At 35.3% G+C, this 19,756-nt stretch overlaps 1 protein-coding gene across 4 annotated transcripts; it reads left to right on the forward strand.

Annotated features, from left to right (window-relative positions):
• The first annotated feature begins 2,857 nt into the window (after positions 1-2,857).
• On the forward strand, positions 2,858-17,896 carry LOC144978203 (uncharacterized). Of its 4 annotated transcripts, none has more exons than XM_078923992.1 (5): positions 2,861-3,342; positions 5,597-5,683; positions 11,165-11,224; positions 13,057-13,273; positions 15,110-17,896. In XM_078923992.1, exons 4-5 carry the CDS (start codon positions 13,117-13,119, stop codon positions 15,445-15,447), a joined length of 495 nt encoding a protein of 164 aa, XP_078780118.1. In that variant the 5' UTR covers positions 2,861-3,342; positions 5,597-5,683; positions 11,165-11,224; positions 13,057-13,116; the 3' UTR covers positions 15,448-17,896. The 4 variants fall into 4 exon arrangements, with proteins under 4 accessions (XP_078780102.1, XP_078780118.1, XP_078780128.1 ...); XM_078924002.1 differs by lacking the exon at positions 2,861-3,342 and adding an exon at positions 5,157-5,280; XM_078923976.1 differs by lacking the exon at positions 11,165-11,224 and having other exon boundaries at positions 2,858-3,342.
• Positions 17,897-19,756: the final 1,860 nt, after the last annotated feature.

Raw genomic sequence — 19,756 nt, forward strand, 5'->3', positions numbered from 1 at the left:
TTAACGGATAGACCATAATCATAGTAATTATTCAATCCATGAAATGATATTTATAGTGTACTGAAAAAGTAATTATTTTCGTCGCCTTTAAAATGTCATCATTATTAATATTTTTTTAAAAAATACAACAACAATAAACAAAAAAATCCGAAACAAAACAAATAAAACAAAAAGAACAAAGAACAACATATTTAAATAAAACAATAAGAAAAAAATCAAATACAAAAAGGAATATAATATAAGATGAATAAATAGCATTAGTCTCTCAGCATGAGTCTCAGGAAAGACAATAATGTTGATTAAAAAGTTGATTTTTAAAATATTGGCATTCTCCGGATAGTTAATACTTCTATCTAAACCAAACAAACAAACAAAAAAGCAAACGCAAACACAAGTTCAAAAGATAAAAAATAACAAAAACAACAACAAAATATCACAAATAAAACAAAACAAAAACGAAAAAAAAATAAACCCAAAAAAAAACCCAAATCAAATTAATATATTATCTAATGTTATTATGTATGGTCACAATATAAAAATACATGATTAAATTAAATTTAAACGGTGAAAATGATAATGTAGATGATCAAAATCCCAGCCAGGAAAATCCAAGACTCAAGAGCCCCCACCCCCCCCCTACCCAGCCACAAATACTACTACTACTAGAGACAAAAGCTATGGAGCCTTTGCTTCAGTATATTTCAGGAAAAAAGAAGACACACCCTTTCTCAAACTCAGCTGGCCACAAATTAATGTTGCTTGATTTTGCATTCAGAATTCGTTTACTTACAAGACGTTATATCATACAATCAGGGACTTGTTATCTGTATAGACAGTATGCGCTTGGCTAAGAAGCTCAAAACATTGCCACCCGGAAGTATAATGGACCAACACACAAAACTAGGTGTAACCATGAACGTTTGTAGTCTGGATAATACCGTTTAGTGAGAATTGCTCATAAAAGTGGATGGCAAAAAACAATAACAAAGACTCGATTGACGTCAACTTCATTCTATCTATAGGGACGCCCTCAAGATTGTTGTTCATCTTTACTGTTCAACGATTGGTCAATTGTTTAGAGATACAGTCCAGTCAATATTGAGCATAAAGACGCTAAGATATTGAGTGATTGCAGTAATTTGTCGGTAGGTCACGGCATTGCAATCATATGATATTCGCCCCAAAGGCTTACGAGATTATCGGCACTTTAACTTTGTAAAGGAAGATGATGTTTATCCTGTTGCAGATGATGACGACGACGACGATGATGATGATGATGATCTCAGCACATAGTGTCTTGTACACGACTACAAATGAATGCAAATCAAGCAGGATCTGTTAAGAAAGTTTGCACAATTGTCCAACCAAAACAAAACACGTTTGATGTCCCGAAGAGAAATTAAAAATGTTTAAAAAGTTGAGGTAATATCTTCGTCCTTGCGGCCTGAAATTCCCTCATACCAAAAAATGGCTGTTGCTTTATGTTTTGCCAATGAGCCAATGGGGGCAAAGGTCTCATCCGAAACACAAAGTCTTTTGGTAAAAATATCTACCTTATATTATCCATTCTTGGCAACATAATTACTTTTTCCAAGTCCACAGACATTCGCATTTCATGTGCTAACCATGGCTCCCCTAACGGCACCCTTTTTGTATTCCTGTCTTGCACGGATAAGCAACATTTATGAATAATATGTTTTTTTTTAACTCCACATTCTATGACACAGTCACATCACTTATAAATATATATATGTATTGTGATGTATCGGCAGCACAGAACCCCCATTCAAAACACGATACAACAACCACAAAGCCTCCATAACACATGAAAGCAAAGCAAAAAGCACCAAATTAGCAATGCACTATTGGGAACAAATAAACACACAAAAAACACCAACAATAACCTGGGAGGTCGTCAAGCAAAGCAGCCCCTACAGATGCGGTGCTAGAAAATGCAATTTATGCCTGACAGAGAAACTGGAGATTTTACTACACAACCACAGAAACAATAGCACCTTAAACAAAAGATCTGAACTGATGACAATGTGCAGACACTCTAACAAATTCAAGCTCAAAACGCAAAAGGCCAAACAACCCCCCCCCCCCCCCCCTTTCCCCCCCTCCCGACCCCCCTCTCCCCCCCCCCCCCCCCCCCCCCGCAACCACATTCCACTACAATATCACACACACACATGTACACACCACACACAACACACCTACACGCACAAACACACACACATACAAACACACACACACACACACACACACACACACTCATAATATAAACATGAGAGCACATCACAATACACATCAAAACTAATCACCACTACACAGCGAAACAACTTTAGTTTGGAGTTTTCTACGGACATGACAAAATGGATTATGCCGACTGAAGAAGTGTGAGAAACACACAGAAACGAGTCGTCTCGGCAAAAAATGTGAGTGAAAATTTACATTATATATTAGCTCTAACCACCATTATCGAGCACTTTCGTACCTACAAGTACCCACCAACACTCATAAATATATATATATATATATATATATATATATATATATATATATATATATATATATATATAATATATATGTATTAATACCGGTTAGGGAGACTTTTGGTACCCCTATTAGTTCATTTTACAGTACTTTACCAATAGGGCGACCAAAATCTGGTCCCCCAATTGATTTGACCTCTATCATATTCACTTTTCTGATTTTAGTTTAAGGTTGTCAACCCAACCGTCACGACTTTTGAAGACTATTGTAAATCATAGAATTGAAGATATTTGTTAAACACCACAGTAAGAAGAGTTATGCCTAAATTTTCACGTTGGTCAATAAGGTGACCACCTGAAAAAAGCACAATAGGGGTACCAGTGTCTTCGTCGATATATTTCAATAGTGAGGCACTATATCTTTCCGAAATTTTCTCTAAAATTCTAGAGCATCATATGGATTTTTATAGTAATGAAAGTAAAATAAACAATTGTGTGAAAGTTGATGAACTGTGGAATGAACAAGATATACGAATTATAATCTATTTTTAGAAACAGATGTAACGAATCTTGGCTCGGACTCTTATCCTAGAAAGAGGAGCGTCAGCTCTCCTCTTTCTAGGCTCTTATCGTGGTGACAAAAGACAAGCAAACATAGTAGCTCATTTTTTTGTGAAACATACGTTTAGACGTTTAGTCAATTTCGCACAATCCTACTTTCGTTTTCGTATTTACGGCGCTGATTTTTTTCATTTTTCGTCACTTGCTGACTTCCAAACTATGGCATCGTGGGGTAAATCGATGCTGGAGGCATCATTGAAGAAGAGACACCGAGATAATTTAAATGGTAAGTTATTGGCCATTCTTATTCTATCACTGTTGATTTATGAATTGAAATCGGGTAGACATCACACACACACCGATGGCTGTCATTATTCCCAGACGCCTGTCTGGGGATGATAAACTTTCGTTATCCCCAGACAGGTGTCTGGGGATAACCAATCTTTGTTATCCCCAGACAGGTGTCTGGGGATAAAGAAAATTTGTTATCCCCAGACGCATGTAGCAAGTGGGCAGAAAGATGTTATGCAAAATGCCAAACTAGGCGTGAAAAATACCAAATATTCTGGAAAAAATACTAGTGGTTGTGTCCCAAAACAGTTAATATATCAAGTGATATTTAACACAAGATGAAAGTAAATAGTGATCAAATGTCAAATCCAGCTCTTTTAAAAAAATTATTTTAAAGCAAATGGATCAATGAAATTTCTTTTGTTGCTTTGATCTGAAAACGTCAAACTGGCAATTCGACTTTTTATTTTCAACCAGGAAGAAAGTTGTTAATCATCAAATCTGTTCATAGTCCACAAACCATTTAAATTTTCACTACCTACCTACCTGTTAACTTTATTGATATTCTCTTGTTTCTATAATTTGCTCATTCTGGCCACAATTTTGGGGATGACCGGGAATTATTTTTTATTTCGCGGACGAATTCCTAGGCCATGGTGTTGTTCGCCCAAAGCCCAAAACCGACACCTGTTATATTCCTGTCTTCTTCGCACAAGATAATATAATTTAGTATCACACGTCCACAAAACTAGATCCAACAACATATTTTTATTCGAATCAGAGATGAAAATAACTACCAAAACAAGGAAGCAAAAATGGTGGAAATATGTTTAGCTCATATATGAATTTAGGATATTCCGATAGCGGTGTGGATAGACAGCTCAGTGGGTTAGGCCACCTTTCATTTTACTCCTTTTAGCTGCACAGATTCGAACCACTCGTTTTGGTCAAATGATAATATTAATAATAAGAATAATAAGAATAATAATAATAATAATATAATAATAATAAGAATAATTGTAATAATTGTTATTATTATTACTATTACCATCATAATCATTATTATATTATTATCAATAATAATATTATTTTTATTATTAATACTCTTATTATCATACTATTACTATTATTATTATTATAATTATTATTATTATTATTATTATTATTATTATTATTATTATTATTATTATTATTATTATTATTATTATTATTATTATTATATCTATCCTCTATCTGACCATTTGGTCGCTCTCTGAATATTTCTGTTTGTTTGCTTTTTAATTCTTTATTCTTTATAAACACTATTTGAGATCGGAGTGGGGACGAATATATGTGCCAGAAACTAGAAAAAAAACCAAGAGAGAGAGAGAGAGGGAGAGTTTAATATTTTAAAAAAAGAGGTGGGGGGGAGGGTGGATGGGACATTTATCCCTTTCAATGTTCTGTAAAAAGAAGACGGAATTTAAAAAAAAAAAAAAGTGACGTTACCAGGATTCGAACCCACAACGTCGATTCTGGTCAAACTTCCAGGGCAGACGACTAAACCATTCGGCCATGACACCCACTTCGAAGTCGACGCATATTGTGTATATGTAGTAACAACTGATTTTAATGTTGGTTAATTTTATGTTTTTATAGATATTTTATTAACTTTCCTTATTTCTATGTGCATTTGGAAACATTCCATATTCTGGAATGTTGATAATTGTTTAAAAGAGCGGAGTTTCAAATATGCGTCTGGGGATAATGAAAATTCGTTATCCACAGAAAGGTGTCTGGGGATAACGAATTTTTATTATCCCCAGACAGGTGTCTGGGGATAATCACAGCGCACACCGATTGATGATTGTCACTTGTCAGTCATTCGAAAGTGGAGTCAGATAATTCGGGAACTTCTGTAGACTGTAGATTCACACTAGATAGTACTAACTTTGTAAGATCTGTGGTTTACTACTACTACTACTACTACAACCATTACTACTACTACTACTACTACTACTACTACTACTACTACTACTACTACTACTACAACCATTACTACTACTACTACTACTTAATATCTACTTTTACTTTTACTTTTAGCGCTATCCAACTCAACACTTCACATGTTTATTTTATGGATTTTTGAAAAGAATATAAAATATTTTAAACTTAAACCTGTCTTTGCATCATGCTTTATGCATACAGTGTGCCATATCACAAAATCATAGTTTAATGTTGAGAATATGCTATTTCTTTTGTACCTTCAGATCAGAGAGATTGAGCTTTAAAAATCCTGAAAAAATGTCTTGCTGCCAAACCAGACAACCCTTTTGATGTGATCTATGATGTTAATGGTAAGAATGTCTTTTGATGAGGAAATGAATAAAATATTTAGGTACACATAGTTTGCTTATTTTTGTTTGAGTCATGATGTGTAATACTAATGCAGTCCACTCCGGATAATTGCAACTCGGTTAATCGCAACATTTCCTAAGAAATGGAAATAATTCTATATAAAAGTCACTGGTTAATTGCAACAAACTTCGTTTTTTAAAAAGTGGTCAATTCAAGAAATCAAACAATATATCGGCCTTTTTAAAAAAACTGCCAAATTCCTGTCCTGTGACGATAATTGACTCTTTGACATATTTGATGCATATATTGTTAGCAAATACTTGCTTACACACTCTCACTACACATTACTAACTTGTATGAAACATAAAAAACAAAAATCGAGAGAGATTCAGGATAGATATGACGTATTGTATTGACGGGGTAGAGGAAAATACCCTGTCCTTTTTTTTGCATGATGGTCAGAAGTCGAATTCTTAACAAAATGGAGTGTCTTGTTGTATACAACTATGAATGCAGCTGATGCAAATTGCCATCTTCTAACATCCTCATAAAAGTTTGTAACTATCAGACTTTAAAAAAAATTATTATATATTACTAAAGTTTGTCCCCAAGGTGTTCACTCATTCCTGTAACGGCAGTGAAAATTAACCAATTAAAATCCTCTAAACAATAGAAGTGCAACTAACAATGTTTTATCGCCGTAGATACCTCTTTTCCATCATGGCCGAAACTACAAACAATGTTTTTTTCATCCAGTGTGATTTTCAGATCAAAACCGCTTCAAAAATGGTGAGTACTGTTCAACATTAGACCATGACCCTCATTCCTGTTACCAGGGCTTGTTATTTAAAGTAGAAATTGAATCAAAAATAGAAAGCATCAGTTTATAGCTTTTTTAAGGCTCTAAATAATAGTCATACTTTAATGTTGGAGTAAAGCATATTTTAGGGATAGTATGAATCGAAGCGAGATAAACTCATCCCTGTTACACTCATTCCTGTTACACATTGTTTTGTAACAGGAATGGGGGATGTAACAGGAATGAGGAAAACATAACAGGAATGAGTAACAGGAATGAGGAATGTGAACTTTCATAAAATGAAACACACGTTTTATTGTAACTAAGTCCTTTGGAGCATAATGGCCCATAGTATCGGAGCTTATCCCTGTTTCTCTAGCATGAAACAGACATTTAACTTATGAATACGACATTGGTCAAAAGCAAATTACATTCCCCATCAGCACTGGTAACATAATATACACCTGGGTGAAACAAAGTGAAGCAACCAGAATTAATTTCTTGATTAAGGAAACCACTCCATGGTTGTGAGATTTTCGAACCTGTTACCTCCAGTCGGGAGTCCCTTTCGGTAACACTCGGCCAGAATTATTTCCTTGATTAGGAAACCACTCCATGGTTGTGGAGATTTTCGAACCTGTTACCTCCAAGTCGGGAGTCCCTTTCGGTAACCACTCGGCCACGGCGCCCCCACATGGTTACCATTAAAAACAATTTTTATTGTATACATACTCATTTCTTCCATTGCTGAAAGACTATTTTTAGTGCAAAGTTACCTTGCCAATACCAAATGCCTAATGTCCAAACATAGTTTGTTGCCTGTTAGGCTCAGATACATTTTAGATGATTACTATGATTTTAACGTCCCGGTATCAATTGTACAAATGTGACATTGTATCACATAATAGTCTTCTTTGTTTCTTGACTTTAATTCTTGTTACACCTTGTTTTGTGACAGGAATGAGGGTGGCGAAATGGAACTTGATATTATTGTTCATTTTAAAGGGTCATAGCTTTGTTGTAACGATTGTTTTATTTTGTTTTCTTCATAAAGGCCAAAAAAGCCATGACGTCAGCCGAGAGCAACGACTTTACCGTCAAAGACGAGATAGAGTTCCTATTCGATGTGCTGTTTGTCTTAAAAAAGAACAAGACAAATACCAGAGTGACAGATCGAGTGGAAATAAAAAGTCCATAAAAGATAAGACACCAAGAGAACAACGCAAACAGAGAAAGAATTGGATAAACAATTATCACACACAAACTATAAACACACACACACTACAAACCGGAAACAGCAAAATCTTGATCTGAGTTACACTCCATCCTCACACTCAAAATCTCCACTCCAGTATGTCTCTCGTCAAAGATATCAAGCTACTAAAAACAGGCTGTTCTCCTCTCTTTCTCATTCAAAAAAGAAATACAAAAAGTACAAAAAGCGCTTGGACAGGTCATTAAAAAAACACAAACTTCCGTTGACTCCCCGATCAAAAACTAGAAAACTTTTGAAAGATAGCAGAAAAAAATAACAAGAAAGGTGGCAAAAATTCTGTGAAAAGAACATTACAATATCATTTTGCACTCCTATAAGACATCAAACATTTGAGGAACAGAAGGCACATGTACAAATCGTGAAACATTTGGCAGCTGGTATGACTCAAAAATATAAACTCTTGGAAAATTTCGGAAACGACGTCAAATGCCTCCAAAATTTCCAGATCTTGTCAAACAAATAGTACGAGAATTTTTCCTGAAAGGTGACACTTCTAAATTAGCTCCAGGAAAGAGAAACACAATAACAAGAAATAAAGTCAAGAAATAAAGAAGACTATTATGTGATACAATCTCACATTTGTACAAGTGATACATCTCTTGAAACCCATATGTGTCATTTTCTTCATTCTACCGACTTAAGCCATTTTGGGTTTTTACTCCAAGAAAAAGGGACAGAGAAAAGAAACATGTGCATGTAAAAAATGTGAAAACATTAACATGCTTGCTTCAGCGCTTTGGAGAAAAGGAGTCAAGAATGTTCAAAAATGTTGTTGGTCACATCAATTAAATTTCATTCATTTCTACAAAGTGATTTGAGGCAACAGGTTTTCAAAGGTAATGATGGAGACATGCCTGAAGATGCACCGGTTGACTGAAACAGTGACTCAAGTGATGAACATGACCAAGATGACATAGACATTACGGTGATGTCGACTGGATTCGATTACAATGGTTTTATCAAAAGATTGAATGAATGCAATTCATTTGATGAAGTGGTTGATGAATGTGAAAATCAAGCATTAGTGATTGTGGAATAGTTGGGGCTAGCAGAAGTGTAATCAAAACTGGCATTGGTATTGACAACAGGTTTACACATTTCATTCCAAATGATATAGATAATATGCGCTTGGCTAAGAAGCTCATAACATTGCCATCCGGAAGTATAACGGACCAACAAACAAAACTATGTGTAACCATGAACTTTTATAGTCGGGGTAATACAGTTTAGTGAGTATCACTCACAAACGCGGATGGCAAAATACAATAACAAAGGCTTGAGTGACGTCATCTTCGACCTATCTATACCTAGATTTCTTTGTGATGGGAAACGGTTATTTTCAGTCAAGCTGAGGGCCGATGGGGATTGCCTGCCTGCCTGTGGTGCAGTGTATGCATTTGGCAAAGACACACAAACAGACGAAATACGAATAATATTGATACAAGAGCTGGCTTTACGCAAGGACCATTATTTAATTTGTCAGATTCAAACCTTACTTCACTAAATGACAACATCCAGACAGTTGTTGATTTTTTGTCACAAACTTGGACCATTATATTCCCGATGTTCACATAAGTGATAAAGATACCCTGGAAGAGATGTTCAAACTGAACATTATGTCATTAAGTAAACCAAAATCATACATGGGTATGTCGCAAGCTTCTTGCTCTTTCTAGTGTTTTAAAAATGCCTCTTTTGTCTGTTTATCCAACCATTCCGAACTGCCACAAAAGAGTTATCTTGAGTCAATTGATTCAACCTAGAGTTAAGTTAACAATGTTGGTGTTCTTTTGTGGGTCTCTACTAACAAAAGCCCGAAATCAATGTATTGGCGCCCTAACCATTTTGTTCCCCTTCTGAGTTTCAATCACTAAGCGTATTGAATTTATAATCCTTTCGAATAAATATGTTGTAATTACTCATTCCTGTAACAGAAACCTCATTCCTGTTACGTCCACTCATTCCTGTTACACAAACTCATTCCTGTTAAGAATGACTTTTTCATTTTTTAAAAAATGATAAATATAAATACTTGAAAGAAAATATTATTTGTGGTGGTTTAACACTTATATACCTAGACTATGGTAAACAATTTTTATTTTTATCATTTTCCTATAATTTTTTGGAGATGATGATTGCTCAAATAATATCCTTTGTTTTAAAAAAACTGATATCTGAATGCCTTTTGTAAAACAATAAATGTCATTTTATTGTCAGAATTGGTATCAATGCTCTGTGTTAATTGTTTTTCAATGTTTTATTTCAATAATTGTCCAAAAATGTGTTAACTTATGTAATGTGACATAATTTTATAAGCGTAACAGGAATGAGTCACATGTGGATCGTGATTCACAAATACTTGAATAAGTGACCACTGGAAACTCATTAAGCCCTAGTATTACAATTTTATGTCGCATACATATCACAGAAAGCATACACAAAATAATGAGTATGTTGGAAATACTTGACTTTTTAAAAATTTGAAGACTCGAATTTGGCGTTTTTTTGAAAACGGCCGATATCATGATTAAATTTCATCATGGATGAAATCGTGACAGGTTGAAGAATCGAGAGTGAGAGGGATTGAATGCTACAGTAGTGTGTCACCACTCTATTAGAGTCGAAAGAGGGCGGGGATTTGCAGTATGGGTTTGTGACGTCATCGGTGGCCATCAAATTGAAGAGGGGTGGGGGCCGGTCATAATCTTGACAACAGGTTATAAATGACAGTTATAAAGAGAGACTGAGCGATATCCATTCTTTTAGGATTAACAACTGTGCATTGTGACCAACGAGTTTGATGAGAGCTTATTGTCTCTCATCACGGCTAATCTCTTGAACTCTGACAAATGTTGAGAAAAAAAGAGTGAAACTTCGTCCAATCTGAGTAAGATAACGGCTTGCTTCATAGCTGCTTTTGGTTGACAAATCTACACAGGGCTGCCATATGGTTTTTGTTTCAATGAAATTGCTCTGTATGTGGTGGACTAAGAATAACATTTACTGGTTTGAGTTTACAATAAATGTGTAAAATGTTGAAATAGTGGACTTCAGTTAATCGCAACATTTTCGATGATCCCAAGGTGTTGCGATTATCCGAAGTGGACTGTACCTGAATCTTGAACGAAAAACTATCATATGGATATGATTATAGACAGATTGGTTTCTGGAATTATATTTCCATCCTCTCTTGCCAACTCTGACATTCTTGAAATTTAAAAGAAAATAGCCAAAAGGTTTCGGACTTAATTTTCTTTTTTTCCAAAGGACAATAGTCATAAAGTAAATATTAAAATAAAAATCCTTTTACAGCACAAGATGGCATGATTTTTTGTTTAAGGGTTTAGAGAAAAACTTGCAGATGATAATCTTCAGCTTTTCTTTGTTTGCTTTTATTTTATATAGACTCCAACTCAGAGCTTGAAAGTGATGCAGAACAAAGTTCCATCGTATGATTAAGTTGTGGTAAGTATGTAAATTGAAACAAAATCATAGCATTTGTATAGCGTTTATCCACAGTTCGCACCATGCTCAAAATGCTTCACATCACCATATTTTGTGGTGGACAAAACACAATTGCCACAAAAGATGAGACCTGCAGTCTGTTAGGCGCGATACAATCTTTCTGGACAAGGACAACACTGTTTTACACCAGTGGGACCTCCTAGTAGGTATGGCAAACCCTCTTATCGAGTCATGGCTTTATTGGCAAACCGAGAATTTTAACTCAAATCGTCTCTCTCTTTTTCTCATTTTCAGTCCGTCAAATAAAACGTTTTTGGTATCAAATTAAATCTCAAATCTTCATCTTTAAAAAAACGTTCATGCTTTTTTCATATGATTTGCCGTTATTTCATGGCTTTGAGTTGAAGAAGAGGAGTAAACTTCGATTTTGGAACCGGCGCTCCGCTACTCGATCACCGTAACTGACGGTTGTCTTTTCTCTCCGCTCGGCTGGTCGCGTCAGCGCTATTAATAGTAACGTCAATGGCTGCATCCGAAAGAAAATTGAACAAGCTTTCATTCGATACCAGATTCGCATTTTTATGATTTTTTTCAAAAGTTGAAGTTTCAAGTTAAAAACTTTAAATTGATAAAAAAATTGAGAAAAATCTGAAAATTTGGACGATTCTGGTATCAAAAGAAAGTTTAAAATCTCAGCTTTAAAATGATGTATACGAAAGCAAGATTAATAGCTTTGCGTTCACCAGCCAACTGAAAACGAAACTACAACTACAACATTTGCCGTATTCACTTCACTCATATGCCGGCTCAGGCAAGGGGCACAATCGCTGATATTTCGTAACTTTGCGTTGAAATTGACAATTTTGGCTTTGTCAGCTACTTTAGGGGCAAATTATTTCTATTTTACTTAGAGTTGAGCTCAGAAAAAAAATACACATATTGTTTATAAAAAGATGTGTATTGTTAGAAAGTTACAGAGGTCTGGTTTGAATATTTATGAAAATACGGCATTTTGAAAACGGACAAAAGGTTGCTTTCAAAGAAGGACAAATTTTGGCGATTTTCTACAAATTTCGAAATAACATATCTTTTTTAATTTTTAACCAATTTTAATAATTTTTATACCATTTTAATCAGGAAAAAAAGTTCTACCTGTTGAATGCAACTTAAAGACAACAATTATAAATCTAAATTTGGGTTTTCCGTACCTCCTCCTAGTCTTTTGTTGTTAAAGATGTTCTTTGCAGTTCACTTTCCAACAATAACATTATTTTAAACTTCCTCGTTATATTTTGAAGTGATATTCATTGATGAACCATTCACATTTGAAGTCGTTTGTTTTTTATTTGACAAAATGTGAAAATGATGCGTTTCCAGGGAAAATGACAATAGCTTCTGTTGGGATTATACTTTTGATCTCACATTTTGTCCAAATTCTCTTGCATTGTAATGTTTATCAACTTTTTAAACAACTATATTGCAGTTGCAAGGTTAGGAAGTTCATACTGTTGCAATGACAACAGTACAACAGTTTATATGTCCAGAATCGTAGTGAGATAAAAATTGTTTTATAGTTGTTGGTCCTGGTGTAGGATTTAGAGAGCTGGTTAAAAACAGTTTACTGAAGCCCTGGTTGGTGTAGCTATATTTATTCATGCACAGTTGAACATATTAAATACTTAGACAATATGTCTGCCTTTCTCAACTCTTTTATTATACTTGCATTATTAACCAGCTAATTGTTTAGTTGGATTATTAAACAATGGCTCTTCGTGTTTATTGTCAACATGAATGAATTGATTGATTTGTCATCTTTTCCTCAAAATATACAGGATACCGATTTTGTAGCTGACTCCGAGTCTGATTCCTCTTCGTGCTCTGTGAGGTACCCAATGCTGAGTACATCATTGTCTTTGGAACGTAGTGTTCATTCCCCAACTCAGTCAGAGCCTCATCCACAACTATCACAGACTGAACCTCATTGCCAGTCTGGGACCCAGGTTCAACCCTTGTGCTATACACATGCAAACCAACGTGTTACGTGCAATGGTGAGTCATTTTTTGTCATTCTTCTCCTTTGATATTTGTGGGATCAATTTTAATTTACCCATTCCTTTTAAAATAAAACTTCTACCCCCTCCATTGTGCTGCATTTGTGTTATCTCATTTTTTTTCTGTTTTGGCAATGCTGCGTCGCAAAATACGCTACCATTTACATCACAAGCACAAATCCAAATTTGATAGGGTGGACATCTTAGAATCTGAAACCCCAATGTGTGAGTGGTATCAGTGAAACCAGCCATAATAATCTTCATGTTTTTTTATTGTTTTTTTTTTGTGTGTGTGTCTGTAATAGACTTAAATTGCTTGTATTGTAAGTGTTAAAATGTTTTTTTTTTGTTACAACCCATCTATATACTAAAACTGTTTCTTTGTATGTATATGATGCTTAAGGCTTTTTTTCACAGACCAACTGGAAACTTAACGAGTATCAGAATAGGTAACATTTTTATTAATCTTGCAACCTAAACGGTTTATGATGATTGGGAACATTTAAAGAAAAGCACATTTTCTTTTTGATTTGTCGGTACTAAAATTATACTTTGATAATGTCTGCTGTGCTACAAACCCTTTTGACTTCCAGGTTCAATTCTTTTTTTATTCTAAAATTCTTGGGGTTTCCTTTCAATGACAACTGAGATCATTAAAATTCAGCTGTGTGTAGATTTGATGAAAACATATGTTCAAGTTGAGAAGCTGTGTTCACGAACTTACTGATCGTTTTTATTAGCATTTATTTTCCTAACTTATCTGTGTCAATTAACAAAGGCAAGACTCAAATATTTTCTGTCTGAACAGTGTGTTTGTTATTTCCGGCAGATACATGTCATATTTCATTCCCACAAAATATAAATCAGGATTAAGCGGTCTACACACCTCGTTCAGGCAGTTGGGGGGGAAGTAAATAAGTCTAAGGAATTAATGAAGCGGGTGCTCAACCGGTTTGGAGGACGTTTGATTGATGTCGGCTGTTTGTTCTGCCAGCTGGTGATGTTTTCTCACTCCCTCAATGACAAAGAAAGTCATTATTATTACTATTACTATGAACTATAGTCTATTATTACTTTTGTTACTATATTAATTGTTACTTATTGCCGTTACTGTTATTATTAATATTCCTATTGCATTCTATTTCTATTATTGATATAACTAATTTCTGATTGTTGTAAATAATTTATGTGAATGGAATTTTGTCGAATGGCCAAGGGCCTACAATAAACTTAAATGAAACTTAAATGAAATGTTAATCTTTGGATAGGACTTGGGTTTATTCTTGATTACTTTTCCACCTGGGTCGAGTGAAGCAATTGGAGTAAATTTTGTTGCTCAATGTAAAAAACATGACACTAACCATTCGGCTGATACTGATACCTCCAAGGGGTGGTTGGGGGAAAACGTAAAATTCTTTTGACATTCTGTCTGGTTATTCGCTGAAACAACAAAGGACAATCTATATTTAGATGAGACTTCATTGTGTTACGATTTATGTTCATAGTTTGATTATAATGAAGAGGGAACCCTGAACCCAGTGAAGTGGGTGGATTGATCTATTTATTTTTATTTCAAAACAAAAATATGGCGTCTTTTCGCTTGATTTGTTATGTGGCAGAGGTCTCCACAAATCTAACATACCTCTTCCAAAGGAATAGATGGTAGAAAAGTATATAACAAGAAGGAATGATGACAGTTACTTGTCCAGACCTTAAACATTTGGAATGCTATTCCTCTCTACCGCTGTCATGTAGCTGATATGCATACGATCTGTCTATTGATTTATTTTCAGAGTTCATAGCATGATGTGCTTTATTTTCTCCTTTTTTTCAGAGAAATACAAAAAGCCAAGGAGACCCTGTCCATACTGTGGACAGTTGCAAACAAAACTCTCAAGGCATTTGATGAGGAAACACAAGGATGAGACAGGAGTTACAGAGGCCATGAAACATCCTGTAAAGGAAAGGAAAAGAGCAATGGATTATATAAAGAAACAGTGCATTTTTTATCCAAACACTAGAAACAATTCAATTGTTATGCGTGAGAGAGCACAAGGGTCACATGAAGTTGTTATGTGTGCTGGCTGTAAGGGGTTTTACTCAGGACGTAGGGTTTATGAACACAAAAAGAAATGTAGTACTGAGCATGCTCTGTGTACTGGGGTTGTATAATTTTATCCTGTGGCTCCCAATGCAAGTAAAGAAATAAAGGAGAATATTCTTGACAAATTTCGGAATGATGAAGTGGGAAATTTGTGTCGATCAGACAAAGCTATAGTATTGTTAGGAACAAAATTGTGGAGTAAAAGTTCAAAGAAGGAGAGAAAAGTTATAATGAGTGATTTACGCATCTTAGGAAATTTGATTTTAAAAACTAGGAAAAGAACAAATAAACCTTCTTTCTCTGGAGAGGACGTGGTGAAGCGTTGTAACTTTAATGAAATATCACAAACCATTTCTGAAATGACTTTGAAAGAGGATGGGACATTGAAAGCAGGCTTGAGGCTTTCAATTGGATTTATATTGAAAAAGTAAATTAATTTCTTAAAAGGGGAATACATAATGCAAAACAAAATGAGAGAATCTGCAGAGATAGATTTGTTCAAAGCTGTCCTGGATTATAATTTGGATAGTATTTTTTTTACAGCCAGAGTTCAATGTGAAGCAGAGAGAACAAATTTGAGAAAACCCAAAGAGATGCCATTGGAGAATGATATAAAGAAGCTACGGCAATTTATTACTGAAGAGATGGTCCGTATTTGTGAGGATGATTATCATTTATTTGATTCACATATGTTTGTTAGGCTTCGCAATGTCATCGTAGCTAGGCTAACAATGTTTAATGCAAGGAGAGGCGGAGAACCCGCAAGGATGTTGTTAAAAGACTGGAATGATGCAGATTCAGATGTATGGGTAGATCTCCAGCTTGTACAACATGTCACTGATCCTTTGGAAAAAGCATTACTTGAGAAATATAAGCTGGCCTATCAGTCTGGAAAGGGAAGCAAGATGTTGGTCCCTGTGTTGATACCCAATGACACAATTCAGCCTTTAAGGAAACTTGTACAGGAGGGTAAAGCTGTTGATATTTCAGACAACCCATTTCTTTTTCCAAATACAGGATTATCCAAAGATCATGTAAGTGGTTACATTGCCATCAAATATGTCACTTCCTTAGTAAAGGATTAAGAGAAACTCCAGTTGTTAATAGCTGATAAATTCAGGCACCGAGCTTCGACATTGTTTGCCTTACTTGATGTCCCACAACACGAGAGAGATGTCTTCTATTGACATATGGGGCACAGTGAATCAATCAATCAATCATAACATTTATCAGTGTCCACTTGCAATACGGGAAATAACAGAAGTTGGTCATTTTTTTGGGTCAAATTGATAACTCAGCATCGGTCACTGGGGAAGGAAATTGTAACATTGAAACAAATGACTCTGTAGTGAATAGAGACTCAAATGAAAATTTTGGAACATACATAGTAACAGCTGCAAATCAAGAATAAATATTTGATGGTGAAGCAGGAGTCCAAATCAGCTTCCGTGTTCTTCAAAACAAACTGAACCCAGAGTAATTCAAGCAAAATGGGAGATACATGTCATGGTCAGATGAGGATACAGATAGAGTCAAGTCATATTTTAAAAACTTTGTCGAAGATGTTTCAGCACATGGTTCGAGGGGATCATTACCTGGAAAGTCTGAAATTATTCTGTTCTTAAAACACCACAGGGTATTTTCACAAAAAGGAATCCCTGAAGGTACACTAATTAGTTTGGTGAAGACAAAGATTTTTAATGAAAGAAATAAATATAGAAGGGATAGAGCGTTTCAATCGGTGTAATGACAATCATGAATTTGATTTGTATTACATTCATTATACTGTATGGTGTTATTGACATATTTTGGGGGTTTAAAAAAAAGTTTTATCTTTATTTAGTACAATCTGTTCATCATTGCAATCTTCATTTTCATATTATATGAACATTAATTTGCTCAGTTTGAGAGACAAATGCTTTGTAGAACTATCTGAAAGAATCAGATATGGCAGAATAAAAAGTCTTTCTACTAACCCTAACTTAATTGGCCAATGTAGCTTTATGTTCAGCATTTTCTAGATACCTAATGTAAAACTTCTATTCTTTTTATGATAATTTTAAGAGTTGCAATCTTTAGAGGTGACTGTCAAGAAATGACACCCCCTGTGCATTTAATTTCTTTCTTTCTTTATCCCCTCATCCTTAATCAGAATAATAATAATTAATAATGAAAAAAAATGCAGCAACGACAGCTTAGAACGGCATGAAGTGCTTAAGAATTATTTTTTTGCATTAAACTTTATTTAAACGATTTTCAACACTTTTGCTTCACAGTTTATGCTTTTTAACAAATGCAATTAAGCAACTTACCAGCAACAACATCTTGGTTTGTTATCATTTGAGGGTTTTATCAGTAAAACTGTTTCTATCCTTTTATGTTGCACTGTACACATAACAAACTTCATCAAAGTTTCTTTTGCTTTTATTTGGTGACTAAAGACTTATATGTGATACAGTGGATGAATGTTTGTGATGGCTTTTGGAACTGAAATAAACCTGCAATATGATTTGTAAACTTGTATCGTTGTGTATCATTTTTCGGTCAAATGTAAATGTAATTTTACACGAGCTTTGATTATCACAAAACCCACAATGAGCTCGACGTGCTGCTGGTAGTACATTTACTTGGACACGAACAACGTTGTTACAATTCAGTAACTTACTCCAATTAACACAAGTGACACTGTAAATGGGACTTTCACAATTACTCTACATTGCCACAAATATGGATTCGAACCCTGGCAACTCAGGCGTCAGACGAACTGTCTACCCCAAGACCACGAAACCAAAGCAAGCATTGTGTAAAGTGAATTATATGTTGATTGAAGCCGTTCATTGTGTCCATCAGATCTGCTGTCCTATCCATCCAACTCCATTCACTGGGTGGGGTTCCCGACCTCCCATAGTGAGCAGGGACGTACTTCTACTTCTATCCCCCTGTGTCTGTTTTCCAACTTGTTTTCTGTCTTTGTCTTGGAATGGGATTACTTGGTTTTGTCCAGGCCCTGGCCGGGAGGGAAATGGTCAAATGTATAGTTTTGGGAGATGATATTTTTTTCCCTTGGAAATCTCTGTTATGCCTGGGTGGGGTTCCTGACCTCCTATAGTGGGCAGGGAGGTACTTACTGTGTCTTCTATCCCCCTATATCTGTTTTCCAACTTGCTTTCTGTCTTTGTCTTGGAATGAGATTACTTAGTTTTGTCCTGGCCCCGGCATGTTGGCCTTGCTGGGAGGGAAACAGTCAAATGCATAGTTATTGTTTTGGGAGATGATATTTTTTTCCTTGTAAATCATCTCTCTGTTATATATTATTATATTTGTTATTTTTAATGTATAATGAAATGTAAGCATTTGAGTGTATTTCTCTTTGTTGGATCTTGTGCTTGTGCCTGGGTGAGACTTATAGGTGATCCCAGACTAAGTACATTGATGGTATACTCTTGGAATCTACATCTGATCCCTATTTGTTCCCAGTTCCCCTTTGTCTTCCTTTCTCTTGGGTGCTTTAATTGTAATTCTAGAACTTTCTACTATCCCATTTTCTTCCTTTTTACTGGCGCTGATATAACCTAAATATGTTGCAAGCGCCGTAAAACCCTTAAAAACAAAACAAAAACAATCTCTGTTATGCACTTTATTGTTTTGTTTACATGTTATATATGCTTTGTAAACATTTGAGTGTATCCATCTTTGTTGGGACCTGTGCTTGTGTCTGAATGAGACTTCTAGGTGATCTCAAACTAAGGGCTTTGATAGTGTGCTCTTGGAATCTACTGTTTCCTATTTGAATCAAATCCTCTTTGCCTTACTTTTTCTTGGGTGCTCTAATTGTAGTTCCAGAACTTTTTACTATCCCATTCTCTTCCTTTTTACTGGCGCTGATATGACCTTAATGTGTTGCAAGCGCCGTAAAACCCTTAAAAACAAAACAAACCAAGTCCATTCAGCGGTATACAACAACAACAAATCAACTCCTCTGCCTCGTCCCTTCTATCTCTGTTCTTAACCTGGGTCGTCAGGCTTCTAAAGGGGTCGGGGACTGCAAAAACAATGGCGCACGGAGCAACTGGGAATATTTTTTGCCGTGTTTGAGCCCAGGTTATTTCCCTGAGCGCCCCCTTCGGAGGGATGAGTTAGTGAATGCATTGCTCGACCACTTCACTCTACGCACACTGGGATAATTTTCGACACTATGGCCATGAAGATCATAAGGACTTACTTTGTTTTAGTAAATTTGGTGGTAGTTCACTTGAAAATGCACTCATAGGTATACACATATATAAACATATACCGGGCTCCCTAAAAGGGGTTTTTAATGTGGTCTCCCTAAAAACATGTTTTTAACAAATGTCTCCTTAAAGCAACAGAAACACT

Source organism: Berghia stephanieae, chromosome 1 (assembly GCF_034508935.2).
Source record: "Berghia stephanieae isolate SIO BIC M18660-M18661 chromosome 1, UCSD_Bste_1.3, whole genome shotgun sequence".
NCBI classification, from domain to species: Eukaryota; Metazoa; Mollusca; class Gastropoda; order Nudibranchia; family Aeolidiidae; genus Berghia; species Berghia stephanieae.

What these genes read in the sequence shown, in the direction of transcription:
- LOC144978203 (XM_078923976.1), top strand. An exon ending in CCAACGTGTTACGTGCAATG is followed by an intron (nt 13,274 to 15,109) that starts GTGAGTCATTTT and finishes CCTTTTTTTCAG; the next exon opens with AGAAATACAAAAAGCCAAGG.